The 22,484-nt window shown below is 47.6% G+C and overlaps 2 protein-coding genes across 2 annotated transcripts in view; one reads left to right on the top strand and one right to left on the bottom strand.

The window, feature by feature from the left end:
* The first annotated feature begins 4,009 nt into the window (after window positions 1-4,009).
* Plac9 (placenta associated 9) lies at window positions 4,010-19,567 on the top strand. The gene is made up of 4 exons (XM_036199984.1): window positions 4,010-4,159; window positions 16,351-16,439; window positions 18,963-19,086; window positions 19,453-19,567. Exons 1-4 carry the CDS (start codon window positions 4,105-4,107, stop codon window positions 19,461-19,463), a joined length of 279 nt encoding a protein of 92 aa, XP_036055877.1. The 5' UTR covers window positions 4,010-4,104; the 3' UTR covers window positions 19,464-19,567.
* A 1,484-nt stretch (window positions 19,568-21,051) lies between these two features.
* Window positions 21,052-22,484, bottom strand: part of Anxa11 (annexin A11) — a 45,530-nt gene continuing 44,097 nt past the window's right edge. Inside the window, exon 15 of the mRNA XM_036199845.1 lies at window positions 21,052-21,764. Coding sequence (XP_036055738.1) covers window positions 21,705-21,764 — 60 coding nt within the window. The 3' untranslated portion in view covers window positions 21,052-21,704. The remainder of the gene's footprint in view (window positions 21,765-22,484) is intronic.

The following is a 22,484-nucleotide window of genomic DNA, read 5'->3' as shown; positions in this document are numbered from 1 at the left end:
GGCCCATACTTTGTACTTAACAGTGATGAAGCACCTATTTCATACATTACTCATTTATGTATTTCTTTACAGTCAAGATCTCACTATGTAATTCAGTCTGGCCTTGACCATTCCCCTCCTGACAAGCCTTCTAAGTTCTGGATTACAAATATGTGCCACCATGCCAGGCTTTGTGTCTTCGTATCTTAAATTCAAATAATTAGGTAGCCCACTAGCTCTAAGCTGCAAAAATCTTTGTGAGTTTAGGTTTTTTGTTTTACAGTTTCATGCCTAGCTAAGCTAAAGCAGAATGCCCTATGGAAGTATAGACAGTTCTTGGCATTATTGAGATAAATCCTTCCCCCTAAGCCTGCTCATCTGGGCATCCTAATCCTGGGGTAGGGGAAGAATTAGATCCAAGTCTTGGTGGCAGAACTGGTAACTCCTAGTCTGAATTTCCGTGAGGGATTTCTGCCTCCTGGGGAGGGGGAGATGAGGAGAGAGCTACTGGGATGCAGGGACTGTGATGTGTAACAGCTACACTGTAGGGCCCTGGAACCCCCCAATTTGGGTAACTGTTGCCTGCTTGCCGACCTTGTCCAGATGTCCTCCCTATGCTGATTCCCTGACAGTCTCCACCCTCCTGAATGCTCACAAGAGTTTTTTTGTTGTTGTTGTTCAAGTATCCTGCATTTGGTGTAAACAACTTAGATGCTAGAATGTAGAACATTCGGCAGCAAACTTCTGTCTTCCGGGGTTCCTCCATTGTGCTGTAAGCCTGTATTTAAGGCCTCCTCCCTCCTTCAATAAGTGGCATTCAGCATTCTGCTGACACGAATGGTCTGCTGTCTCTTGTCTCTGTTTTTCGATCCACAGCCCCTCGCTCGGACATGGTGAACTGGTGGTGGTAGCACAGGTGTTATCGCTACACTGCACAGACACAGACACAAGACACAGATACACACACAGACACAGATACAGATACAGATACACAGATGATACAGATACAGATACACAGATGATACAGATACAGATACAGACACAGATACAGATACAGATACAGACACAGATATACAGATACCCAGACACAGATACAGATACAGATGATACAGACACAAGACACAGATACAGATACACAGACACAGACACAGATACAGATACAGATACAGATACAGATACAGATGATACAGACACAGATACAGATACACAGATACAGATACAGATGATACAGATACAGATGAAACAGATGATACAGATACAGATGATACAGATACAGATACAGCGTATGATGATGCAGTGGCTGGAGAGATGGCTCAGTAGTTCAGAGCACTTACTGTGCTTGCTGAGCACCCAGGTTTGGTTCCTAGCACCCACATCAGGGGGGCTCACAGCTGCCTATAACTCCAGCTTGAGGGTACCCAGCACCCTCTTTCGGCTTCCGGCCTCATCAGTACACACCTGCATGGACACACGAGCACATATTTTGACAGCCATGACCCCCAGACATTCTCTTGACTCTGGATAGGTGAAGCCATTCTCCCACAAAGGTGCCCAGTCTGCAGCTAGGAGCTCTGCAGCTTTGACCTGGAAGTTCCAACCCTCACTGAGGCTTCGGTAATGGTCACGCCTACAAGGCGGGGCTGAGAGAAGATGCTGAAAACCCAAGTTCTGGATGCAGGGGCGCTCTCTTGGTTCCTGGACCCTGGATGCTGGAGGTAGACCGAGCAGAGTTCTCCAGGGAACACCACCAGACTGTGCTACCCCTTTCCCAGACCCTGCAACCTAACTATCCACTCATTTGTAAGTTACACCACTAAATAAACCTCCCTTTAACTTCGTGGAGTGGCCTTAATAATTTCACCAATAGAGCTGTGTTTTTGAGCTCTGAAGATTTCTTAGACTCACTGTTCTTGATTGATGGTTCTGTGGTGGTCATTTGTTTTTGCACTTGTTGAATGGGTGTGTTCCACATCAGCAGTGTTCTAAACGGCGGGAGGTTTGAGGTGGTTTGAAGCTCACTGAAAAAAACAAAACAAAACAAAACAAAACAAACAAACAAAAAAAAAAAAAAAAAACGGCTCTTAGGTTGAAGACACATATCCTCCCTACCTCCATCCCACCCTTCCCCAGCAGCTTGCTTAACATAAAAACAGAGCTAAGCATTGCGTATAGTTATCTAAAAAGCTGGTTGGTTGCAGAGGCAGCAGAGCTAGATTTGAAGACTGACTCCACATTGTCCAACTGTGTGACCATCAGCGAGATTCTTAACCTCTCTGAATCTCATTTTTTTGTTTGTTTGTTTGTTTGTTTGTTTCTTTTCAAGACAGGGTTTCTCTGTGTAGCTTTGTGCCTTTCCTGGAACTCACTTGGTAGCCCAGGCTGGCCTCAAACTCACAGAGATCTGCCTGGCTCTGCCTTCCGAGTGCTGGGATTAAAGGCGTGAGCCACCACCACTCAGCTTTTTTTTTTTTTATCTTCAGAATGGATATGATGTTAGGCCCCTTGTGGGGTTACAGTGGGGAGCAGAGATAGTACAGCAGAAGAGAATCACCATGGCTTAGCTCTGTTTATATCATAATGACTGCTGGGACTGGAAACGCCTTAAGGGACCAACACTATGTGAATACCTAGCTTATTTTCCACTTCCACGTCTCCTAGAGACTACCAAATATTAAGTCTCAAACCCAGGGACAAATGGCTCAGGTGCCTATTTACTATATCAAAGTGGACCTGGCCTCCAGGTTCTCCCAGCATCTCTGAGTCCCTACCTGTTCAGGATATGACTGCCATACTCCACCCTCTACCCTGAACTCTCTAGTCCAGGGGCTGGGCTGCCCTTCCCCCAGCTGCCCTTTCCCGTATAATCCAACCATTTTAGTTACTCTCCCCTCTTTTACCTTTTGACCTCCTGGCTCCTGCACCTGGTGTCCCCCACCCCGTCCCCACACCCCCACCTCCTCACGTGGCTCAGGGTCATGTCCACTCTGGACTCCCCGAGATGTCTCTGACTCTAGCTACACTCGCCCATTTATCTACAATAAACTTTCTTCTCCACCATACCTAGGAGCTGTCATGTTCCTTTCTTTTTATTTCTTTTTTTCCATTCACCAAACACTACCTACTTTAGGGCTAACACATTTGCTAACTGATTTCAAGTCTATTGCGTCTCTGGGACATACCTTGCTTTTAAACTGCTTTGCAAGTTGTAACTTCCAAAGTAACTTGTAAATAACTGATTAAGGTGCAAAATAGTTCCTTTCTAGATTTGTAAATTCTGCCTGCGATAAATTCACTTACTGCTGGATTCATTGCTCACCGTGTGAGAGGTCAAGCACCCTTGTCCCTCATCTGCACAGACATACATACAGATATACCCCAGGCATGAGTAGCTGGACAACTTGTAGCATCTCACTTTAAAAAAAAATATTTAAATTTATTTTATATGCATTGGTGTGAAGGTGTCAGATCCCCTGGAACTGGAGTTACAGATAGTTGTGAACTGCTATGTGGGTGCTGGGAATTGAACCCAGGACCTCTGGAAGACCAGCCAGTGCTCTTAACCACTGAACCATGATCTCTCCATCCCCGCCTTCATTATTTAGTAAGGAGTTAAATGGTCTTATCAGTGGGTTTCTGTGGACAGCAACACTAGGCCTTCAGTTCCCTCTGTCCGATACCATTAGCCTTCATTTCTGGTTCAGAAGCAGGCAGAGAACACTTCCAGATCCTAGGAAGCCGCGGGGCTTCAAAGCCTGCGCCATCCTGGGAAGGACACAGAAGAAGGTCCTCATTCCTGGGCTCAGTCTGGCTGGCTGTGAAATGGGCTCATAAAGAGTAGTGACCCCAGAAGTAGCGCCTGTAGCCTCCTCCCCCACTTCTCTTCCTGGGGTCCCAAGGCCCGGGGGTGGGGTCGTTGGCTGGACTGGATGCCCTGGTGAAGAGGTGGCTCCCGGGCTGCGCCTTCTCACAGGGTACGGTGGGGCTTCTGCAGGGGGCGGGTTCTCTGGAGCCAGAAACCCGGAGCCGCCCAGGAACTTCGGCTCGGACTGCATTTCCTCGGGCCGGGCGGGCGCGATCCCGGGGAGGTGGCTGCGGACCGACAGCTGCGTTTGGTGGCTCCGTACCATGCAGCCCCTGCTCTGCGCACTGGCCGGGCTCGCCCTGCTCCGCGTCGGGGCAGGTGAGTGGGGTCGGGGACCCAGGGACACCCCCGGACAGCAAGGTAGGAGTAAGAGAGGGACCGGAGACAGAGGTACCGGGAGAGGTGGAGGGAGTGAAAGGTGATGGTGATAGAAAACAGAAACACCGGGACAGAAAAGGGAAGAGATGAAGGAAAGAGATACCTAAGAAGAGAGGGGCGGCTGAGAGCGGAAGAGGCTTTGAAGATAAACGCGGAGTTTGAGAAAAGCGCAAACAAGAAGGAAAGAAATGGGAATGCAGAAAGAAACGGAGAAAGAAAGATCTGGGGAAAGGAATGTGGCAACCGGATGCGCGGTTGGCCAAGGCGGAGGTCGGGTTGCAGGGTGTGGCCGCCCTGGGGCCAGGGCGGCCAGGGAAGGGCTGCAAAGGGCGTTGTGATGAAAAGGGAGCCTGAAAGGATCAATGACCCAGGCGGGGCCAGCACCACTGTTGAGAAGACAGGCGGGAAAAAGGTACTGTCTCACCTGCCAGGAGGCCTGAGGGCTCTGTAGTGAGGTGAGGAGGCCATCTTCCAGGTTCCCCGAACCCTCCAAGAGCTATGGCTTATTTAGCTGTCTAGGCAAGGATGAGCTCCGGCCTTATAGCGCCAAGGCTGACCAGCACCAAACCCCAGGCCTCTGGCTCTCTTGGATTCTTGCTCCAGCCATGCAGAAAAGTCTTGGCTCTAGCTGTATTTCGAGGCCCACGAACAGAAGGGAGACTAAACTCAGATCGTTAAAGGGAGTTCCTAGTGGGTGAATCACTTTACGTTTCACAGGCTGACTTCGGGGAATGTAAGCAAGGACGTGCCCACCAGTGAACATACAACACTAGTTGTCTCAGACCATCAACCCCTCTAGCCTCAGTTTCCCCATCTGTTAAGGAGTGACTGGCATTTTGTGCAGCTCAGAGTCAGCTCACAAGGCACAACCTCTTTTTTCCTTCCCTCTCTTGGATGCCCCTGTCAGCTCTGCATGGTGGCAGAGATAGGGATCAGGGTTCCACTAGTTTCCTGCCCCTTGAGCCACAACCCGTTTTAAACATTGCTTTCCTTTCTGATGTGCACGTTCATTGCAACAGACAGGTTAAGAGGAAAGTATAGATGTACCCATGTAGTTGCTCAAGTTTTCACTTCTAACCTCTCAGACTTCAGACACTATCCCATCACTTAACTTTCAGAAGATATTTTCAACACCTTCATTGTGCATACTATGGGATACAATTTTTCTATGACTTTTGACTATGAAAATGTTTGGATAAAAAAATAGAATTTAAGATGACCTCATACATAGATTACTATAATGTAATTATACTATAATTATTAATTAAGCAATCTCGCCTCTGCTGTCATCCTTGGGTTATTTTAAAGGAAAGTCCAAGCACTGTATTTATCTGTTAAGTTTTTATTGTCTGACAATTTCATACATATGACAAATTTTGTGGTTGTCACGCCCCCTCTCCCATCCCCCCTTCCCCTCCCCTCACTGAAACTTTCTTCTGAGCAAGCCCTCTCCCGTTTTCATGTTCTTTTTGGTTTTTTGTTTGTTTGTTTTTCGAGACAGGGTTTCTCTGTGTTGTTTTGGTGCCTGTCTTGGATCGCACTCTGTAGACCAGGCTGGCCTCAAACTCACAGAGATCTGCCTGCCTCTGTCTCCCGAGTGCTGGGATTAAAGGCGTGTGCCACCACTGCCTGGCTCCTGTATCTCCTCTTGTAAGCAAGTATAACCATCCTCACCCACATCTTTGAACCAAAACAACATGGAAGGATAGAGACAGAAAGGTATCCTGTGCCTCACACCTTTGTATTTCCCCCCATTTTACAGAGGGGGGTTGTAGCTCAGTTGGTAGAATGCTTGCCTAACATTCATGAAGCCCCAGGTTCAATCTCCAGCATCCATGTAGTGGGTGACAACCACCTGTAACTCCAGTTCTAGAGGACCTAATGCCTTCTTCTTGCCTTCAAGGGCACCAGGCATGCATGTGATGCACAGACTAACACACAGGCAAAACATCCATTCACATTTCAAACAAACAAACAAACAAATAAAAGAGCACTGGGGACTCAGAGCCAAAACATCGAGGTAGATTTGACCTTGCAAAGTCAGGCGTCAGCTTACAGAAAAGACAAAAATGACTGGCACACCAATTTAGCACAAAATTGTGTTCCTTATATCCCTCATCACATTCCCCTGTCCCATTGAATTCTTCATCAGGTAAGTTCTTTAGGGAAGTACAATCTTCTTGGTGTCTACTACCACCAACTATCCAGATTCCCCAATCTATTTGTTCAGGATGCAAAGCCTTATCTGGTGTCCAAAGATGGACTTGAAGTTCAAGATGCCCTCCTTTTCTGATAAGGGGACTCAGTCACACAGTGTACTCTCTGTAACTTTTCAAGTCTAAGATAAACTAAAACGCTCCCAGGGAGCAGGCACCACCTACTAGCTAGGGAAGACAGGACCTGTATGCATGTGTGTAAGAGAGAGACAGAGAGACTTATGATGTAGGCCTGGCTGGTCTAGAACCCACTATGTAGACTAGACTAGCCTTGGACTCAGATATCCGCATGCCTCTGCCTCTCAAGTGCTGGGATTGAAGGTGTACACCATCATTGATTTTTTTTTTTTTTTTTTTTTTTTTTTTTTTTTTTTGCCATTGCTAAGGACTGAACCCAGGGCTTCGCGCTTGCTGGGCAAGTGCTCTACCACTGAGCTAAATCCCCAACCCACCATCATTGAATTTTAAATGCTCTGAAAATGAAACATAATTATTTATTTCTTACAAATACAGCGGGGAGCCCCAAGGTAGAAGAACTTACTTTACACATCTCCACCACCAACAGGGACAGACAGTTTAAGGGTTTGGATTCCTGACCCCCCCACCCCCCAGTACCTTCTTCCTAGCTGTGTATAATAATAATAATAATAATAATAATAATAATAATAATAATAATAGGAGGTTTGTTTTGTTTTTGAGACAAATTCTTGCTGTGTAGCCCAGGCCGGCCTCACACTTGGCAATTTTCCTGCCTCAGTCTCTCAGGTGCTGGGATTATAGGAATGCCCCATAGTAAAAAAATAAAATAAAACAAAGTAAAAAACATTGCTTTTTTAAGGTGGAGGAGTATATAATCCAGTACTTGGAAGGCAGAGGTGCCAGAGAATTAAGAAACAAAAGGAGTGACTTTATTTAGTACCAAATGGTCAGCCCTGAAAACATACATAAAGGTAACATTATACAGATTGAGCAGGTTATATTTAGGAATATGTAAGTACATGCATATAATAAAAATTAATGGAGGGGCTGGAGAGATGGCTCAGAGTTTAAGAGCACCGACTGCTCTTGCAGAGGTCCTGAGTTCAATTTCCAGCAACCACATGGTGGTTCACAACCATCTGTAAGGAGATCTGGCACCCTCTTCTGTATACATAATAAATAAATCTTTAAAAAAAAAACATAGACTTTAAAAAAAATTAATGGAAAAAAGGCCATGAATTTGAAAGAGAGCAAAGAGGGGTATTTAAGAGGGTTTGGAGGGGTTTGTTGTAATTATATTATAATCTCAAAACTATAAAAGGGAAAAAATCTACAATTAAATGACTGATGTGTATCCACATTATACATCCAGCAAAAACCTTGACATGATAAAGGACCGCAAAGCAATTGTAACTTAGAAGACAGAGTATAGCTGTGTCCATTCAAATAGCAGCAAAAGACAGTATCCAACAAATGGATTTAGCTTGCAGAATATAATCCAGTCAGATTAGGGCTGTCCCTGCATTTTTGTGGGGGAAGCCCCCCCCTAGAACATAGTATCCTCTGACTTCCTACATATATTTATTCCTGAGACCTAATCCTGTGATCTAGGTTGAGCTCTAGACTCTGCATGAGAGAGGCAGAACAAGGGAAGAGGCTCCCTGACATACCTGCTCCATCATTCTGAGCTTGTCTGGTCAGTGTCCCAGACTAATTTGCTTTCTGTTGCTGTGGTAAACACTGTGACCAAAAGCAATTTGTGGGGAAAATGTTTATTTCATCTTACAAAGGGAAGTCAGTGCAGGCATTCAAGGCAGGAACCTGGAGGCAGGAACTGAAGCAGAGGCCGTGGAGGGACATTGCTTACTGGCTTGTTGTTCTCCATGGCTTGTTCAGCCTGCCTTCTTATAGAACCCAGGACCACCAGCTCAGGGGTGGTACTGTCTGTAGAGGACCAAACCCTCCCATATCATCATTAATCAAGAAAATGCCAATCAGACTTGCCACAGGCTAATCTGAAAGGGTAATGGGGACTATTGGGGTCCAGCCCCTCAATAGTCCTCTCCCAGGGCCCATGGAAGAATCTACATCCAGCTGATAATCTCATCTTAGATGGTAAGAAGTGAATCTATGTACACGGGATTCTTTAGTCCACTCGCTTTGTTCTTCTGAGTCAGTTCTCTCTACGCAGCTTCTGTTCTGCTCTCATGCCGAGCTCCTTTCTTGCCAGATTTCTATCTACATTTATCTGCTGTCCCCTCTAAGTGCTATCTTAAGTCCTTCATCTAGTTCTTTCCCATCTTAGCTCCTCTCCCATCTCCTTCTCTCTCATCTGTTCTTCCTCATCTTGTTCTTCCTCACCTTCCAGCTCGTCTTTCTTCTTGTCCTCTCTTCTCCTCTAGTCCTCCAGTCTAGTTCTCCTCTAATCTAGATCTTCCCATCTTAGTTCATTCCTCTCAGTTCTTCCCCATCTAGATCTTCCATTCTCTTTTCTCTTCTCCATCCCTGCTCTGAAGATAAAACTGCCTTTTATCCCTTTGGCCCTTATCTCTCCAAGCTGTTTCTGCTCCTGTTTTCTGGCAGGTTGGGGGAAGTGTGCTCAGTCGCTAGGCAACTTCCATCACAGCTAGATGGACCTGTAAGTAGAAACCCTTTAGTGCTGAGTTAATTGGGTTTTTTATTTGTTTGTTTGCCTGTTTTGTTTTGTTTTGTTTTGTTTTGTTTTGTTTTGAGACAGGGTTTCTCTGTGTAGCTTTAGAGCTTGTCCTAGAACTCACTCTGTAGCCCAGGCTGGCCTTGAACTCACAGAGATCCACCAGTGCTGGGATTACAGGTTTGTGCCACTACAGCCCGCCTAAGTTAATTGTTAAGGGTTGATCTAAAACTAGAGATAAGACTTTGGAAAGGAGAAAGTTAAGCTTAATTAGCACACCCACCAGGCCTTCTCAAACAGATAGTTTGGATGCTTAAGTCTGTTCTTAGAGAATAAGATACTTCCATCCATCCCGGGATGGTCCTGGCCGGATGCTGCTAAGGATGATAGTTACAGAAAGGCCTGAAATTAGGGATTTTGACTGTGTCTGAGGTTGCACAGTTATACAGATACTTTAATTGTGTAAGGGAAATTGTGCCCAGTGAATAATGGAAAAGCTGCAATAGCACACAAGAAATTGATAGCAGGAAACGGCTAATAATCCAAAGCCAATATCACCAAGACTCCTTGAGCCTTGGCCTCAACCTCTGGTAGAGTTCTGAACTCCTCCAGGTCTGGCTTTGTCAGAATCAGCCGAATTCCTACTTCATATATATTTTTGTGGCATGCAGCAAAAGGGTCCGTTCCTCAGTTGAGGTTCCTTCCCCCCAGGTGACTATAGTTTGTATCAAGTTGACAAAGACTAGCCACCCTAGTCCACATGTGGCATCAGCCCTATGGTTCATAGGCATCTTCAGGTGTGACATCATGGCAATCCTGCAAAGGAGACAGGGCAGGACAGACTGCTCTCTTACTCAACCTGAGGAAGCTGAGTGAGAGACAAAGAGTGTGCCTCAAGGGTTAGTTTATTCTAATTAGTGGTTTAAAAAATACAGGGTCGCAAACCAGAATCTGGGATCATGTCTAGGCTCAGGAGCAGAGCTGCCTCCAAGCCTGACTGTCAGCCAGTCTAGCTTTAATGGACACAGGAGAGAGAAATAGACAGGAAGGAGGTGGTGATTGACAGCTCCATACATTCTAAGTAAAACACTAACTCAGCCCCAACGGGAAAGTGTGGGAAGGACAGGGATAAGTATCCCAGGGCCCCAGGAGTCTCCAATCCACTTCTGGAAAAAGTCTCAGAACAAGAGAGGGAGATAGAGTGTGCCTCTCCTTAAGCAAAAACAAACAAACGTAGAATTCCTCATACAATCTTTTTGAAATGCATGGTTCTGCTTCTCTTTAAGAACCAAAATTGCTGGTGGTTTTGAATGCATCACAAATATTTATACAAGTACTGGATGTGGTGAAGTTTATTATTCTATTATACTGAGTGTGGTCAAATATCATTAACCCCAAGTGGCCAGTGTTGCTGGTAAAAATAGAATATGGCTTTGGTGATGAGTGTGGGTACTTTCTCACTGTGTGAGTCCTGGGTACATTAGTTTGCCTTGTGAGGGCTGTGACTGGGCAGGGCCATATAGAGGACAAGACTGACTGGCCAAGCCTCTTTAGTTAGGTCAGCCAGCCCAGCACCTCTCCTGGTCCCTGGGCTCCCCCCACCACAGGATCCTGCTTCACCCATGGCCACTATCCAGGGTACAAACAAGGCTTCAAGCAGGAGCCAGGCCAAAGAAAACAACTCCATACCCTAGGAAATCCACTGGCAGAGGAGGGAGGGCAGAGGGAGAAAGGGAGGGAGCGTCCACAGCCTTGGCTCAAGGTCCAGTGAGATAACACAAGAGTCCTCTGGCCTTTCCGCCCATACTGGATGAGCTTTCTGACAGCCAGAGAGAGAGAGAAAGGAAAGAGAGCCCAGTTTTTGTCACACACACACACACACACACACACACACACACACACACACACACAGCCTAGCTCTGTCCTCTGAGGCATCAGACAAATTCTGAAAGACTGACAGACTCCCACTCCAGCTATGTCTCGGACCAAGAGCCTCAGGCCAACCCCACCCAGCATGATAGAGGAGGCCAGAAAGTTAGTGGCTGGGGGTGTAGGCTGAGAAGGGTCTTCAGGGTGTTTCCAAGCAGAGCTGTGCTGAGGTTCTCGGCAGGGAGGGAGCTAGTTACACAGGACAGTTGTTAGGGCTGTGCTCCAAGTTTTCTGTCAGATGAGTTCCCAGGAGGCCTGGATGAGCTCAGAGCACAGCTCCATCCAGATGTGAGGGATTAGCACTGAGGGGAGCAACCTCACCCCAGCCTCTCCCCCCTCCCCAACCAGGGAGATTCTGAAGCCAAGTTAGACCTCATCACAGATTCTGGAGAACAATGTCTGAGGCCAGGGGAGAGAAGTAGATGCATGCTGCTCAAGATGCCCACAGCTGCCAGCTTCCACTGGGTAAAGGATCCTGGCAAGCATAAATGATGCTCCTAGAGCAACCTGGCTAAAGGCCCCTAGGCAGAACATACAGAGAGGGTGTGTATGCAGACTCCCACCAGGACTCCCCACCCCGGAGTAAGAAGAGCTCTTCCTGCCTTTTCTAACTCTCCAGGCTGCTGAGCCCCCAACTTCAGCTGAAGCAAAATGTGGAGCTTCTTCACTAAGGCTAGCCTGGACCTCTTCTCTTGTATCTCAAAGGCCATCTCAGATCATGGGGCATGGCCTTCCAGCAGGGAGATCTGGACTAAGATCTCTTCCTCATCCTCACTGTGTTATATCTGCCCATTCAGCCCATCATGGCCTCTGCTTTTAGACAATTCCACCAGGCAACTGACTTACATTATAAAAACCTTAAGGGGCAGGGTACATGGCTTAGCAGTTAAGAGTGTGTATTACTCTTATGAAGGACGTTAGTTCAGTCCCCAGCACCCACACTGATTGGCTGATAACTTCCTATAACCTGTTACTCCAGATCCAAAGGATCTGATGCCCCCCTCTGGCTTCTGTGGGCACTTGCATTCACATGCACATGCCCGGCACACAGAAACGGACATACACACATAATTTAAAATAAGTGTCTGGGTCAAAGAGATGGTTCAGCAGTTTTAAAAGCACTTGCTGCTCTTACAGATGACCTGGGTCATTTCCTAGCTCCCACAAGAAGGTTCACAACTGTCTTATATGTAACTCTAGTTCCAGAGGATTAGATGCCCTGTTCTGACCTCCTCAGACACTGCACACACATAGTGCACTTACATACATGCAGGCAAAAACACTCACATAAAAGAAAAATAAATAAAACTATACACACAAAAGTAGAGGGGATAGTTGAATGCACCCCCAGGATCTTTGCTGTGAATGCCCATTCACGCTTCATGCGGCTCCTCCACCAGGCCTGGGTGATTCTGAAGTAAATCTAAGACAAACATTTTAGCAGAGAATATTCTAATACGGGTCTCCCAAGGACCCGTTTCTACAAACGTCGCCAGCACACTGCACGTCCTGGTTGCTTTCCTGTCCCTGTGATAAAACACTCTGACAAAACATCCTTAGGGACAGGTGTGTTCCAGCTCACAGTTCCAAAGAGTTACAGTCCACTGTGCTAGGGAAGGCATGGTGTAGAAGCATGAGGCATCCCATCCTATCTCACGGGCAGTCCAGAAGCAGAGAGGGACAACAGGAAATATATGTATTAACCCTAAATCCCACTAGTGACATACTTCCTCCAGCAAGGTTCCACCTCCTCAATTTCCATAACCTTCCAAAATAGCATCACTGATAGGGACCAAGTGTACAAATTCATAAACCTATGGGGACATTTCACTTTCTTTTCTTTTTTCTTTCTTTTTTTAAGATTTTTTTCTTTTCCTTTTTTTCTTTCTTTTTTTGTTTTTGTTGTTGTTGTTGTTGTTTTTTGAGACAGAGTTTCTCTGTGTAGTTTTGGTACTCTTTAGACCAGGCTGGCCTCAAACTCACAGAGATCCGCCTGGCTCTGCCTCCTGAGAGCTGGGATTAAAGGTGTGTGCCACCACCACCGGGCAATTTATTTCTTTATTATGTATACAGTGTTCTGTATGTTATGTCTACCTGCAGGCCAAAAGGGGGCACCAGATCTCATTATGGATGGTTGTGAGCCGCCATATGGTTGCTGGGAAATTGAACCCAGGTCCCCTGGAGGAACAGCCAGTGAGTGCTCTTCTTAACCACTGAGCCGTATCTCCAGCCCCCGACATTTTACTTTCAAATCACATCACTATAGCATTCTTTTCCCCTCTTCAAATCCGTAGCAGCACCATTGTCTTTTGGACAGGGGTTTCTAAGTTCAGTAAAGGGAAATCACATTGTCTTCACAGAAGGTTCTCTATTAGGTAGTTTGCCATTGCTATAAGAAAATACCCGAAGCGATCTGCTTAAAAGAGAGAGAAGGTTTATTCGGGCTCATGGTCACCTGGCCTCTGTGCTTTGGACTGCTGTTGAGGTAGTACATCATGGTGGGTGCAAAACCACTCACCTTATTAGGCAGGAAGAAAAAAAAAAAAGGAGCACCACATGCCCTCAGAAGGCACACCCCTAATGACTTAACAACCTCCCTATAGGCCTCACTTCCCAACAGTCATCTTACAGTCACAGATCCCCTCCCTGCTCTCCCATTCCCTGCTCTGTGTACTAAGCCTATAACCCCCAGAGTTCTGTCAGGACAGAACTGATTGAAGACTGGCCCTCTAGAGAACCCTGGCTAAAAGTGAATCTACAGATATATACAAAGTGAATCATTAGAATGGCTTACATGCTGTGGTCCAGCTAGTCCAACAATGGCTGACTACCGATGGAAGGTCCGGGGGGGGGGGGGGGGCCTTCGGAGGACATCTAAGGTCTGAATTGTAGCAGTGGGCATTGCCACTGGCTCACTCACACATTTTCTCTCTTCTTCCCTATTCCCCTGATCCTGGATTCTGGGGCTTCCTATGTCTGCGGGAGGTCCTCTCCTTAATTTCTGTTCCCTCGAAGCATGGCTATGTTTCTCCAAAGCCTAAGAAAACACTCAGGACAGTAGTACACCGTTCTTTGGCCATGGCCAGCTGATCTCCCTCCCTCCCTTCCTTCCAGGCCAGGCTTCCTGAAAAGTTTTACCAGAACCCAAGTTTCCAGCCTCAGACCTTGCTTCCCACCCCATTATGCCACAACACTATGTGCATCCATAGAATGGGACAGCAAAGGACAGGGACGTTCCTTCCTGCCACTTTAGGTCATCCCCTCTCTACAGTCTGGAAAGATGTCTCTTCACCCCTGGGGCAGCTCCTGCTTCCTGGGAACAGGCATTTTGCAAAGGCTCAGCCAACTGTAATGCCTCAGAGGCACCCACTGCAACCCAAGCTCAGAACCAGGACGCTGACTTCTTGCATCAGCATTGGTGACACCAGGTACAGCCTCAGTTAAGGAGGAGGATGAAGAGAGAAGGGTTGAGTAGGTGTATTAGCCAGGGTTCTCTCGAGGGACAGAATTAATGAGTGACTGTCCCTCTAGAGAACCCTGACAAAAATCTCAGCTGGTCTTCAGTATATGCTGAAATTCCAAAGAAGTAGTCTCTAATGCCAGTGAAGGAATGGACTAGCTGTAGAGGGCAAGCAGGCAAAGAGAGCAAGCTTCCTTCTTCCATGTCCTTTAGATAGGCTGCCAGCAGAAAGTGGGGTCCAGATTAAAAGTGGATCTTCCCCCTCAAAAGATCTTGATTAATAATTAAGCCAGGCAGTGGTGGTTGATATCAAAGGTATCCCAGCATTCAGAAGGTAGAGGCAGGTGGATCCCTGAATTTGAGGCCAGCCTGGTCAACAAAGCGAGTGCCAGGACAGCCAAGACTACACAGAGAAACACTGCCTCAAACCTCCTCCCCCTAAATTAATCAATTCAAATAATTAAGAAAAATCCCTCACAGGTGTGTCCAGCTGCTTGGGTTTCAGATAATTCCAGATGTAGTCAAGTCGAATGTGAGGGCTAAAGTTATGTTTTAAATTTAAATTACTGTGCTTAAGAGATCTATAAAAGCCAGGTATGGTGGCGCATGCCTTTAATCCCAGCACTCGGGAGCCAGAGGCAGGTGAATCTCTGTGAGTTTAAGGCCAGCCTGGTCTACAGAGTGAGTTCCAGGATAGGCAGAGCTGTAACACAGAGAAACCTTGTTTTGAAAAATCTGTTCCCTGCCCACCTAAAAAGGGGATCTATAAAAGAAAAATGCCTCTAACTTGTAAGCCTCACTTGCCCAAGGACAGATAACTTCCTGGAATGCTAGGGGGCTGTTGTTCATGTAAGACAGCAAGCCACATGTTTTCACATCTGCAAACAAGGTTGGTTGGCCCAATAGCACAGGATATGCTTGACCACACATGAGATGGGGTGGTACATAGGCAGGAAGTACGTCAGAATGTATGCTTGCCCCCAATTGGACAGAGGCAGGAAGTACGTAGGTTCTGCCTTTATAAGCACCTAACATAATTTGGTGCCACACTCTGGGAATCCCAGGTATGGACCTGGCCAATGCCCATCGTCCTAGCCAGTATTTAATAAAGCTTGCTTCAAATTTGGCTCAAAAATTGTGGTTGTGGTCTTATTCTAGCCAGGTGGGATGAACAGACAACCAAGAACAGCCACAGCAGTTAGTTAAACCTCCGATCCTCTCACCAGCAGTGATTTTGGACATGACCTCTCACCCCTCTGTGCATTAGTTTCCTGGAGTACAAAATGAGGTCACTACAGATCGTCAGGACATCCTCAGCACACCGTTCGGGGCACAGCTGCTCAGACTCACTGGTTCCTGGTACCGAGGCCGCTCCGTTTCCTCCCTGGATTCTGTCTACTAGTGTCTGGCTCATACTTCTCACATGGATTACTACCACCACTGCCAACCTCCACAGTCCCATCCCCCCACATTCCCTACTCGGAAATTCAAAACACTCCCTCCAAATACTCATGGAGCTTCTTGGAGGCCTTGGGTCCAAGTGTTACCCTTGGCTTTGATCCCAAGACCCCTCTCTAGTTGAATCTCCCACCCACCTGGTTCTTTACAGGCATTCCAGCTCCCTGGATGGTTGGTCCAAGGAAGATGTACATCTCTCCATTTCTTTGTAAGCAGCCAAACCTTCCCTGTCTTGACTTACCCAGCCTAGACACTACCTCCTTGATGAAGCCCTCCTGGGTCTGGAGACAGGAGTGCGTAGGGTGGCGGCTCATCTTCCTCCTCTGCGTGTCCGGCTGTCTGATTTCAGCACCCACTGCACTCAAACCTGGTGTTGTATGGGCCTCTCTAGTGCCATCAGAGAACCTCACAATGACAAGACCTGTTTTCCCTACAGCTGCTGAGTCCTCCAGAAAAGATCTAGCTTGGAGCCCAGGCTGTGACAGATATGTGGCTGTCCAAGGCCGATTGGACATCATGGAAGAGGTAATGAGGGTGTGGGAGGAAGGCACCATAAAGCTTCATGGCCATCTGCCAGGCTGGAGGCTTTGTGGAGTACAATGGTCAAGAAACCCAGGCCAGTCTTGTTCCCCAGGCACCAAGTTAAATACTCTGCTCTAACTGGGATGCTCAGCTGAGCAATGTGTTATATACCCTAGCTCCCAGGAGGCGTTACTTACACCAAGCCTGAGATTTTTTCCCCAAGATGGGGAAGGTGGAAATTCAACCATCAAATTTTGTAAAACAGCCATGAACCATAACTTTGGGTTCATATATTTGTGTGGGGGAAAGTTTTATTATCTTCATTGCTGGAAACTTTTAAATCCTTTCCTTCCACCATGCAGTGTCCCAGGGATTTCACTCATGTTGTTAAAAGTTTGTGGCAGGCGCCTTGACTATCACCTTGCCAGCCTCCTCCTCCTCCTCTTCTTCTTCTTTTTTTCCATTTTTACTTTTTTGTGAAACAGGGTCTCACTATGTAGCCATGGCTGGTTTAGAACTCACTATTAAACCAGTCAATGGCAATCCTCCTGGCTCTGCCTCTAGGACTACAGGCATGAACCCACACACCCAGCTGCCGCATGTCCTCTGTACTCCCTCATTCTGTGAGGATGGCAGCCATGGCCTGGTGTTAGACTCTGTCATTTAGTGAGTTAATATGTACATATACTAGTACATCAGAATTTAATCCAGTCTGTAAAGTGCTTGCCATGTAACCACGAGGAGCCAAGTTCCATCCTCAGGACCCACAAAAAAAGCTAGGCACAGTGGCATTCCAGCACCAGAGAGGAAGAGATGGGAGGATGGATCCCTGGGGCTCACTAGCTGGTCAGCCTAACCTAATCATTACCAGGAAGAGCTCCTGCCTCAAAGACAAGGTGAGGCCTGTGAGATGGCTCACCAGGTGCCGGCCATCGAGCCTGATGACCCAAGACTGATCCCCAGGTCTTTCTCTTCTTTTTTGGCTTTTTTTTTTTTTTTTTTGCTTTTCAATACAGGGTTTCTCTGTGTAGCTTTGCGCCTTTTTCCTGGAACTCACTTGGTAGCCCAGGCTGGCCTCGAACTCACAGAGATCCACCTGCCTCTGCCTCCTGAGTGCTGGGATTAAAGGCGAGCGCCACCACCGCCCGGCTCCTTTTTTTGCTTTTTGAGACCGAGTTTCCCTGTGTAGCCCTGGCTGTCCTGGAACTGGCTCTGTAGACCAGGCTAGCCTTGAACTCAGGGATCCTCCTGCCACCACTGCTGGCATAATCCCCAGAATTTTCCAAGTGGAATAAGAGAACTGGAAGCCAGGTGGTGGTGGCACACGCCTGTAATCCCAGCACTCGGGAGACAGAGCCAGGAGGATCTCTGTGAGTTCGAGGCCAGCCTGGGCTACCAAGTGAGTTCCAGGAAAGGCACAAAGCTACACAGGGAAACCCTGTCTCAAAAAACCAAAATAAATAAATAAATAAATAAATAAATAAAATAAGAAGAGAACTGTTACCATGGTGTGAGTGCCCCGTCCCCACCCCAGGGGACAGCTCCTAAGACTGACATTTGGCCTTTCTGCCCCCTCACTCCCACAATGACAAAATAATTATTGGAGAGAAAAATCATCTTCTGTATCCTAAACTGGTCTGGAACTCGTGGTGATCTCCCTGTCTTGGTCTATGGGCTTTTGAGCTTACAGACATCAACAACCAAAATAATATATAGTTTTTAACATTTGAATGCTATTGTAATGTAGTTGATATCCCCTTCCACCCCACCCCCCAGGCATTAAAGAACTGTTGTGAAGCCAGGCAGTGGTGGTGCATGCCTTTAATCCCAGCACTCGAGAACCAGAGGCAGGTGGATCTCTATGCGGCCAGCCTGGTCTACAGAGTGAGTTCCAGGACAGCCAAGGCTACACAAAGATACCTTGTCTCAAGAAACAAAACAAAGCCGCGTGGTGGTGGCACATGCCTTTAATCCCAGCACTTGGGAGGCAGAGGCAGGTGGATGGATCTCTGTGAGTTCGAGGCCAGCCTGGTCTACGGAGCGAGATCCAGGACAGGCACCAAAACTACACAGAGAAACCTTGTCTTGAAAAACAAAAAAACAAAACAAAAAAGGAAAAAAAAGAAAAACAAACAAACAAACCAAACCCCACCCCTTTAAGCCATCCCTAGAAACAAAACATTAAAATCCCAAACCTGTCATTTAAGGAAGGTGCCACTAGGGGGTGGTGCAACAAAAGCAATGTGCACTATTACTGCAAAGTCCCCAACAAAGAAAAGGCGCTTAGGGGTTCCTGTGCCAAGCCTGGCACCTTTGAGTACCAGAGAGGAGGATCCTTAAAGCAGCCTATGATGGTGTTACTGGGGAAACTGAGCAGAGACTGAGTGAGGGCCAGGACTCCACAGCACCCAGTTCTCTCTCCACTGCATTATGCTGGGGCTCAGTGAAATTTCTTCAGGGTATCACTAAGCTAAGCTGAAGTTGGCCCTACTCCTGTGCTTGACTTGCCCTGCCCTCCCACTCTAGACGGTGGAGAAGACGGTGGAGCACCTGGAGACCGAGGTGACAGGTCTGCTGGGCCTGCTGGAGGAACTGGCTTCCAATCTACCCCCAGGGCCCTTCAGCCCCGAACCCGACCTGCTAGGAAGTGGTAAGTGGCTCAGAGGGCAGAGGGACACCTGCTGGGCCTGTCACTAAGGGTCCCTGGCAGCTCCACCACACTGGTGGAGCCAGAACACACAGGAGGTGCTGTGCAGTCCCAGGGTAGAGCTGGTAGCACATCAGTGTTCAAGTAGTCTGGTCTGCGCTCCTCCATCCATTCTCACCACTCCAGGGAACTCTGGGCCCTGGAGCCATAGTGATGCTCTGACACCCCCACCCCCAGCTCCTTTCTTGAGTCCTGTTTTTGGTACTGCTGTCCCAAGGGACTGGGAAGCTGGAGGGAGGAAGTCACTGGGCATAGCCAGGACAAAGGGGCTCCTTCAGCTGCTCACTTGAGACACCCCCTTTCTTGCAGATCGCTTCTGAACACCAGGGGTAGTGGAGCCTGGCAGCTGAAGTCAGCCATCTGAGAACCAAGTCAGGCCTTTTCCTGCTCCACCTTTGTGTGAAATAAAAGCTACTACTCTGGCCACCTGTGTTTATTAATGGTGACCTCTGTAACCTCAGCCCCAGCTCCTTTGGTCATACACCCTGAACCCCACACGCTGTACTAGCCCACAGACCTGAGTAACCTGTGCACCTGCACTTCCAACTTTATAGGACAGACGACAGAACCCGATTCACACAAAGTGAGGCACCTGAAGCCCAGAATGGTAACGGGACATAGAAGGCCCTTTATACAGCCTTGCTACTCAAACTCTGGCCACAAAAACAGCAGCCGGTGACACCCAGAAATACATGGTCATCTGGGTCCCATCCAGCCAACCCCCGCATCAGAATCTCTGCCTTCCTGCCCTCCTGGGGGTGAGAGGTTGTGTGCCCATTAGGAATCCTGTTCCATGGCTGAGAATCCAGACATACTTCCAGCCTCTTTTTAAAAAAAATCTATTTTGGTAAACCAAGTTCACATTATATAAAGTTCACCTTGAGGTGTGTGTGTGTGTGTGTGTGTGTGTGTGTGTGTGTGTGTGTGTGTGTGTGAGATTCACCATGCAGACCAAGCTGGGATTAAAGGTGTACACCCAACAAAACTTACCCTTTTAACCTGCACAAATTCTATGGTTTCTAGTGTGTTCACCATTAATTCCAGGACATTTTCAACACCCCAAAAGAACTCTGAACCTACACAGCAGTCACCTCCCTTCCCTCTCCCCATTGCCAGCCCTCAAAAAACCAGTCCTCTTCCTGGACTTGCCTACTGTGGGCAGCTTCTCTGAATGGCATCAGGTTCTCACGGACAAGTTCTGAAAGGTCATCCATACTACAGTGTGTCATTCCTTCATATGGTTGAATAATGTTCTATGGTATCAACAGGCCACAGCTTGCTCACCCATCAGTTAATGGGTCTTTGGGGTGTGTGCACAACTGGGCAATTAATATGATTCCCAGCACTGGTGGTGAGCTCACAGACACAAGTGTGTGTACATCTGGAGGATTAATATGATTCCCAGCACTGGTGGTGAGCTCACAGACACAAGTGTGTACACCTTGAAACCATCCCTGCTGGTTCCCTTTCCCGAACACCAAGGAGCAGAGGCCTGCAGGGCCAGAGCCCAGGGCCCTTCGAACGGCAGGTTCCAAGGCAGCATGAGGCTGGGCCACCTCCCTGGGTTGATCCTGTCCTCATCACTAATCTCCCTGAGACGACCCCAGGAACCATATAAACACCTTTCTGTCCTTTCCCAGGACCAGGGTGACCGGCCATCCTTCTCACCTCAGTCAGGGAACTCTACCACCTCCGTATGGCTCGGGTGCCTGGGCCCTGTCACTACCTGGGCCCTGTGTGGACCTGGAGAGCATCTTATGCAGGTCCTTCAGACACAACCCCTGCCAGGTAGCTTATGCCTGGGATTTTCACAGCGTATGCTTCTAGTTCAACACATCCACTTTTACTGGCTAGCAGGGCCGGAATCTCTGAGTCATAATGCGGAAGAAAACAGGCTGGCACCAGAAAGACATTTCCAGAATGTTCCAGAGCTGGCTGACTTTAATTTGGAAACAGCTTTTGGCTACAGACATTCAGGTTTAAGGCACATTCCAAACTACAAGGATCCTAGTCCCTGGCAGGGAACTGGCTTTCTTCTTGCATGGAAGAGGGGACCAGTGATTTTTTGGCCTTTTTCTAAAAAAGGAGTAAGTTTGGCAAAACTCATGACACATTCTCACCAGACACAGCCGTACCCTCGCAAGACCTCCCTTCCATCTGGCAAGGATGGGGTGTCCCAGCCACTTCCCAGTCTCCTCAGAAACATGCATATCATAAACAGACTTACATGCATCTGCCTGGCAAAGGTGGTTAAAAAAAATTTCAAATAAAAATACAAAATCACACGTTTATAACAAAGCTATAAGTCTTCGCCACAAGCAATGAGGAATGATTGCAGGAGCCAGGAGAGAAAAACAGCAATTCTGAACAGCAAAAGGCTGTGAGGGCCAGGAAGATGGCTGCCTAAGAACTTGGATGGGGAGAGACCAGAAAAAGAGGCCATGGTTCTGGGGAAGAAATGGTGCGTCTGGGGCTACTGGAGAGATCAGGAAAAACTGAAGGACACTCTTTGGGCCCTTCCCTGCCAGTGCCAGCAGGGGGCAGAAGTGAGGACCTTGAGCTCAGTCATTGCCGCCACAGATCTTCAGTAGAATCTTCCGATAGTCCCCAGAAGTGTCCCCCTGGTTGCAGAAACAAGAGTTAAGGTTAAGGAGGCAAAGCCACCTCCTCTCTGGCCTGTCTGAGGGAGAGGTCCCATTCAGAGCATCCGGTGCAGACCTCGCTTGCTTGAACAGTGTCCAGTGGGCCCCAGATTCTGTGTAAAACAAAAACCCAAAGCCAGGCACGATGGCATGTGTTTGTAATCCCAGCACTGGGTAGGTGGAGACAGGCAGATCCCTGGGGCTGACTGGGAGGCCATTCTAGCCTAGTCATCAAGCCTCGGGTCCCAGTGAGACTTTCTCAAAAATCAACAGGGATAGCTCCTGAGGAATGATACTCGATGTTGACTCTGGTCTCCACATGCATATATGTGCGTGCATACATACATATACACAGTATCACTCACCTATTACAAAGTCAAACAAGTATCTAGAACAACGTTTTCATCGGCCCAAGGCTCACCACCCAGGGCTCATCAGCATTGCTCTTTGCTTAGAGCATTTAGGCGGGGCTTCTACTATAAAGCAACACTGTCCCTGGAAGCCTCGTCCTTGTGACCACCCATGGAAGACACCATTACTGTTACAGCCTCTCACTTCTCACAGATCAATCAATCTCTGTCCAACACCACAGTGCATTCTACAAATTTAGCTAATTTCAGATCATTTTCTGTTGTCCTGAACTCTCCAAAGGAAAAGCCCGTGGCTTCTTCAGCTGTCACAGCCTACTAGTACTCAGCC

The sequence above is a fragment of the Onychomys torridus genome, chromosome 9 (assembly GCF_903995425.1).
Source record: "Onychomys torridus chromosome 9, mOncTor1.1, whole genome shotgun sequence".
Classification (NCBI taxonomy): domain Eukaryota; kingdom Metazoa; phylum Chordata; class Mammalia; order Rodentia; family Cricetidae; genus Onychomys; species Onychomys torridus.
The sequence above is the reverse complement of the archived record's forward strand: the minus strand, read 5'-3'. Positions and strand labels throughout refer to the sequence as shown.

Excerpts from the sequence above, each read along its gene's own strand:
- Plac9 (XM_036199984.1), top strand. The coding sequence starts at position 4,105 with ATGCAGCCCCTGCTCTGCGCACTGGCCGGGCTCGCCCTGCTCCGCGTC. Across the intron at positions 4,160-16,350 it reads CCTGCTCCGCGTCGGGGCAG|CTGCTGAGTCCTCCAGAAAA; the intron begins GTGAGTGGGGTC and ends TTTTCCCTACAG. Across the intron at positions 16,440-18,962 it reads GATTGGACATCATGGAAGAG|ACGGTGGAGAAGACGGTGGA; the intron begins GTAATGAGGGTG and ends CTCCCACTCTAG.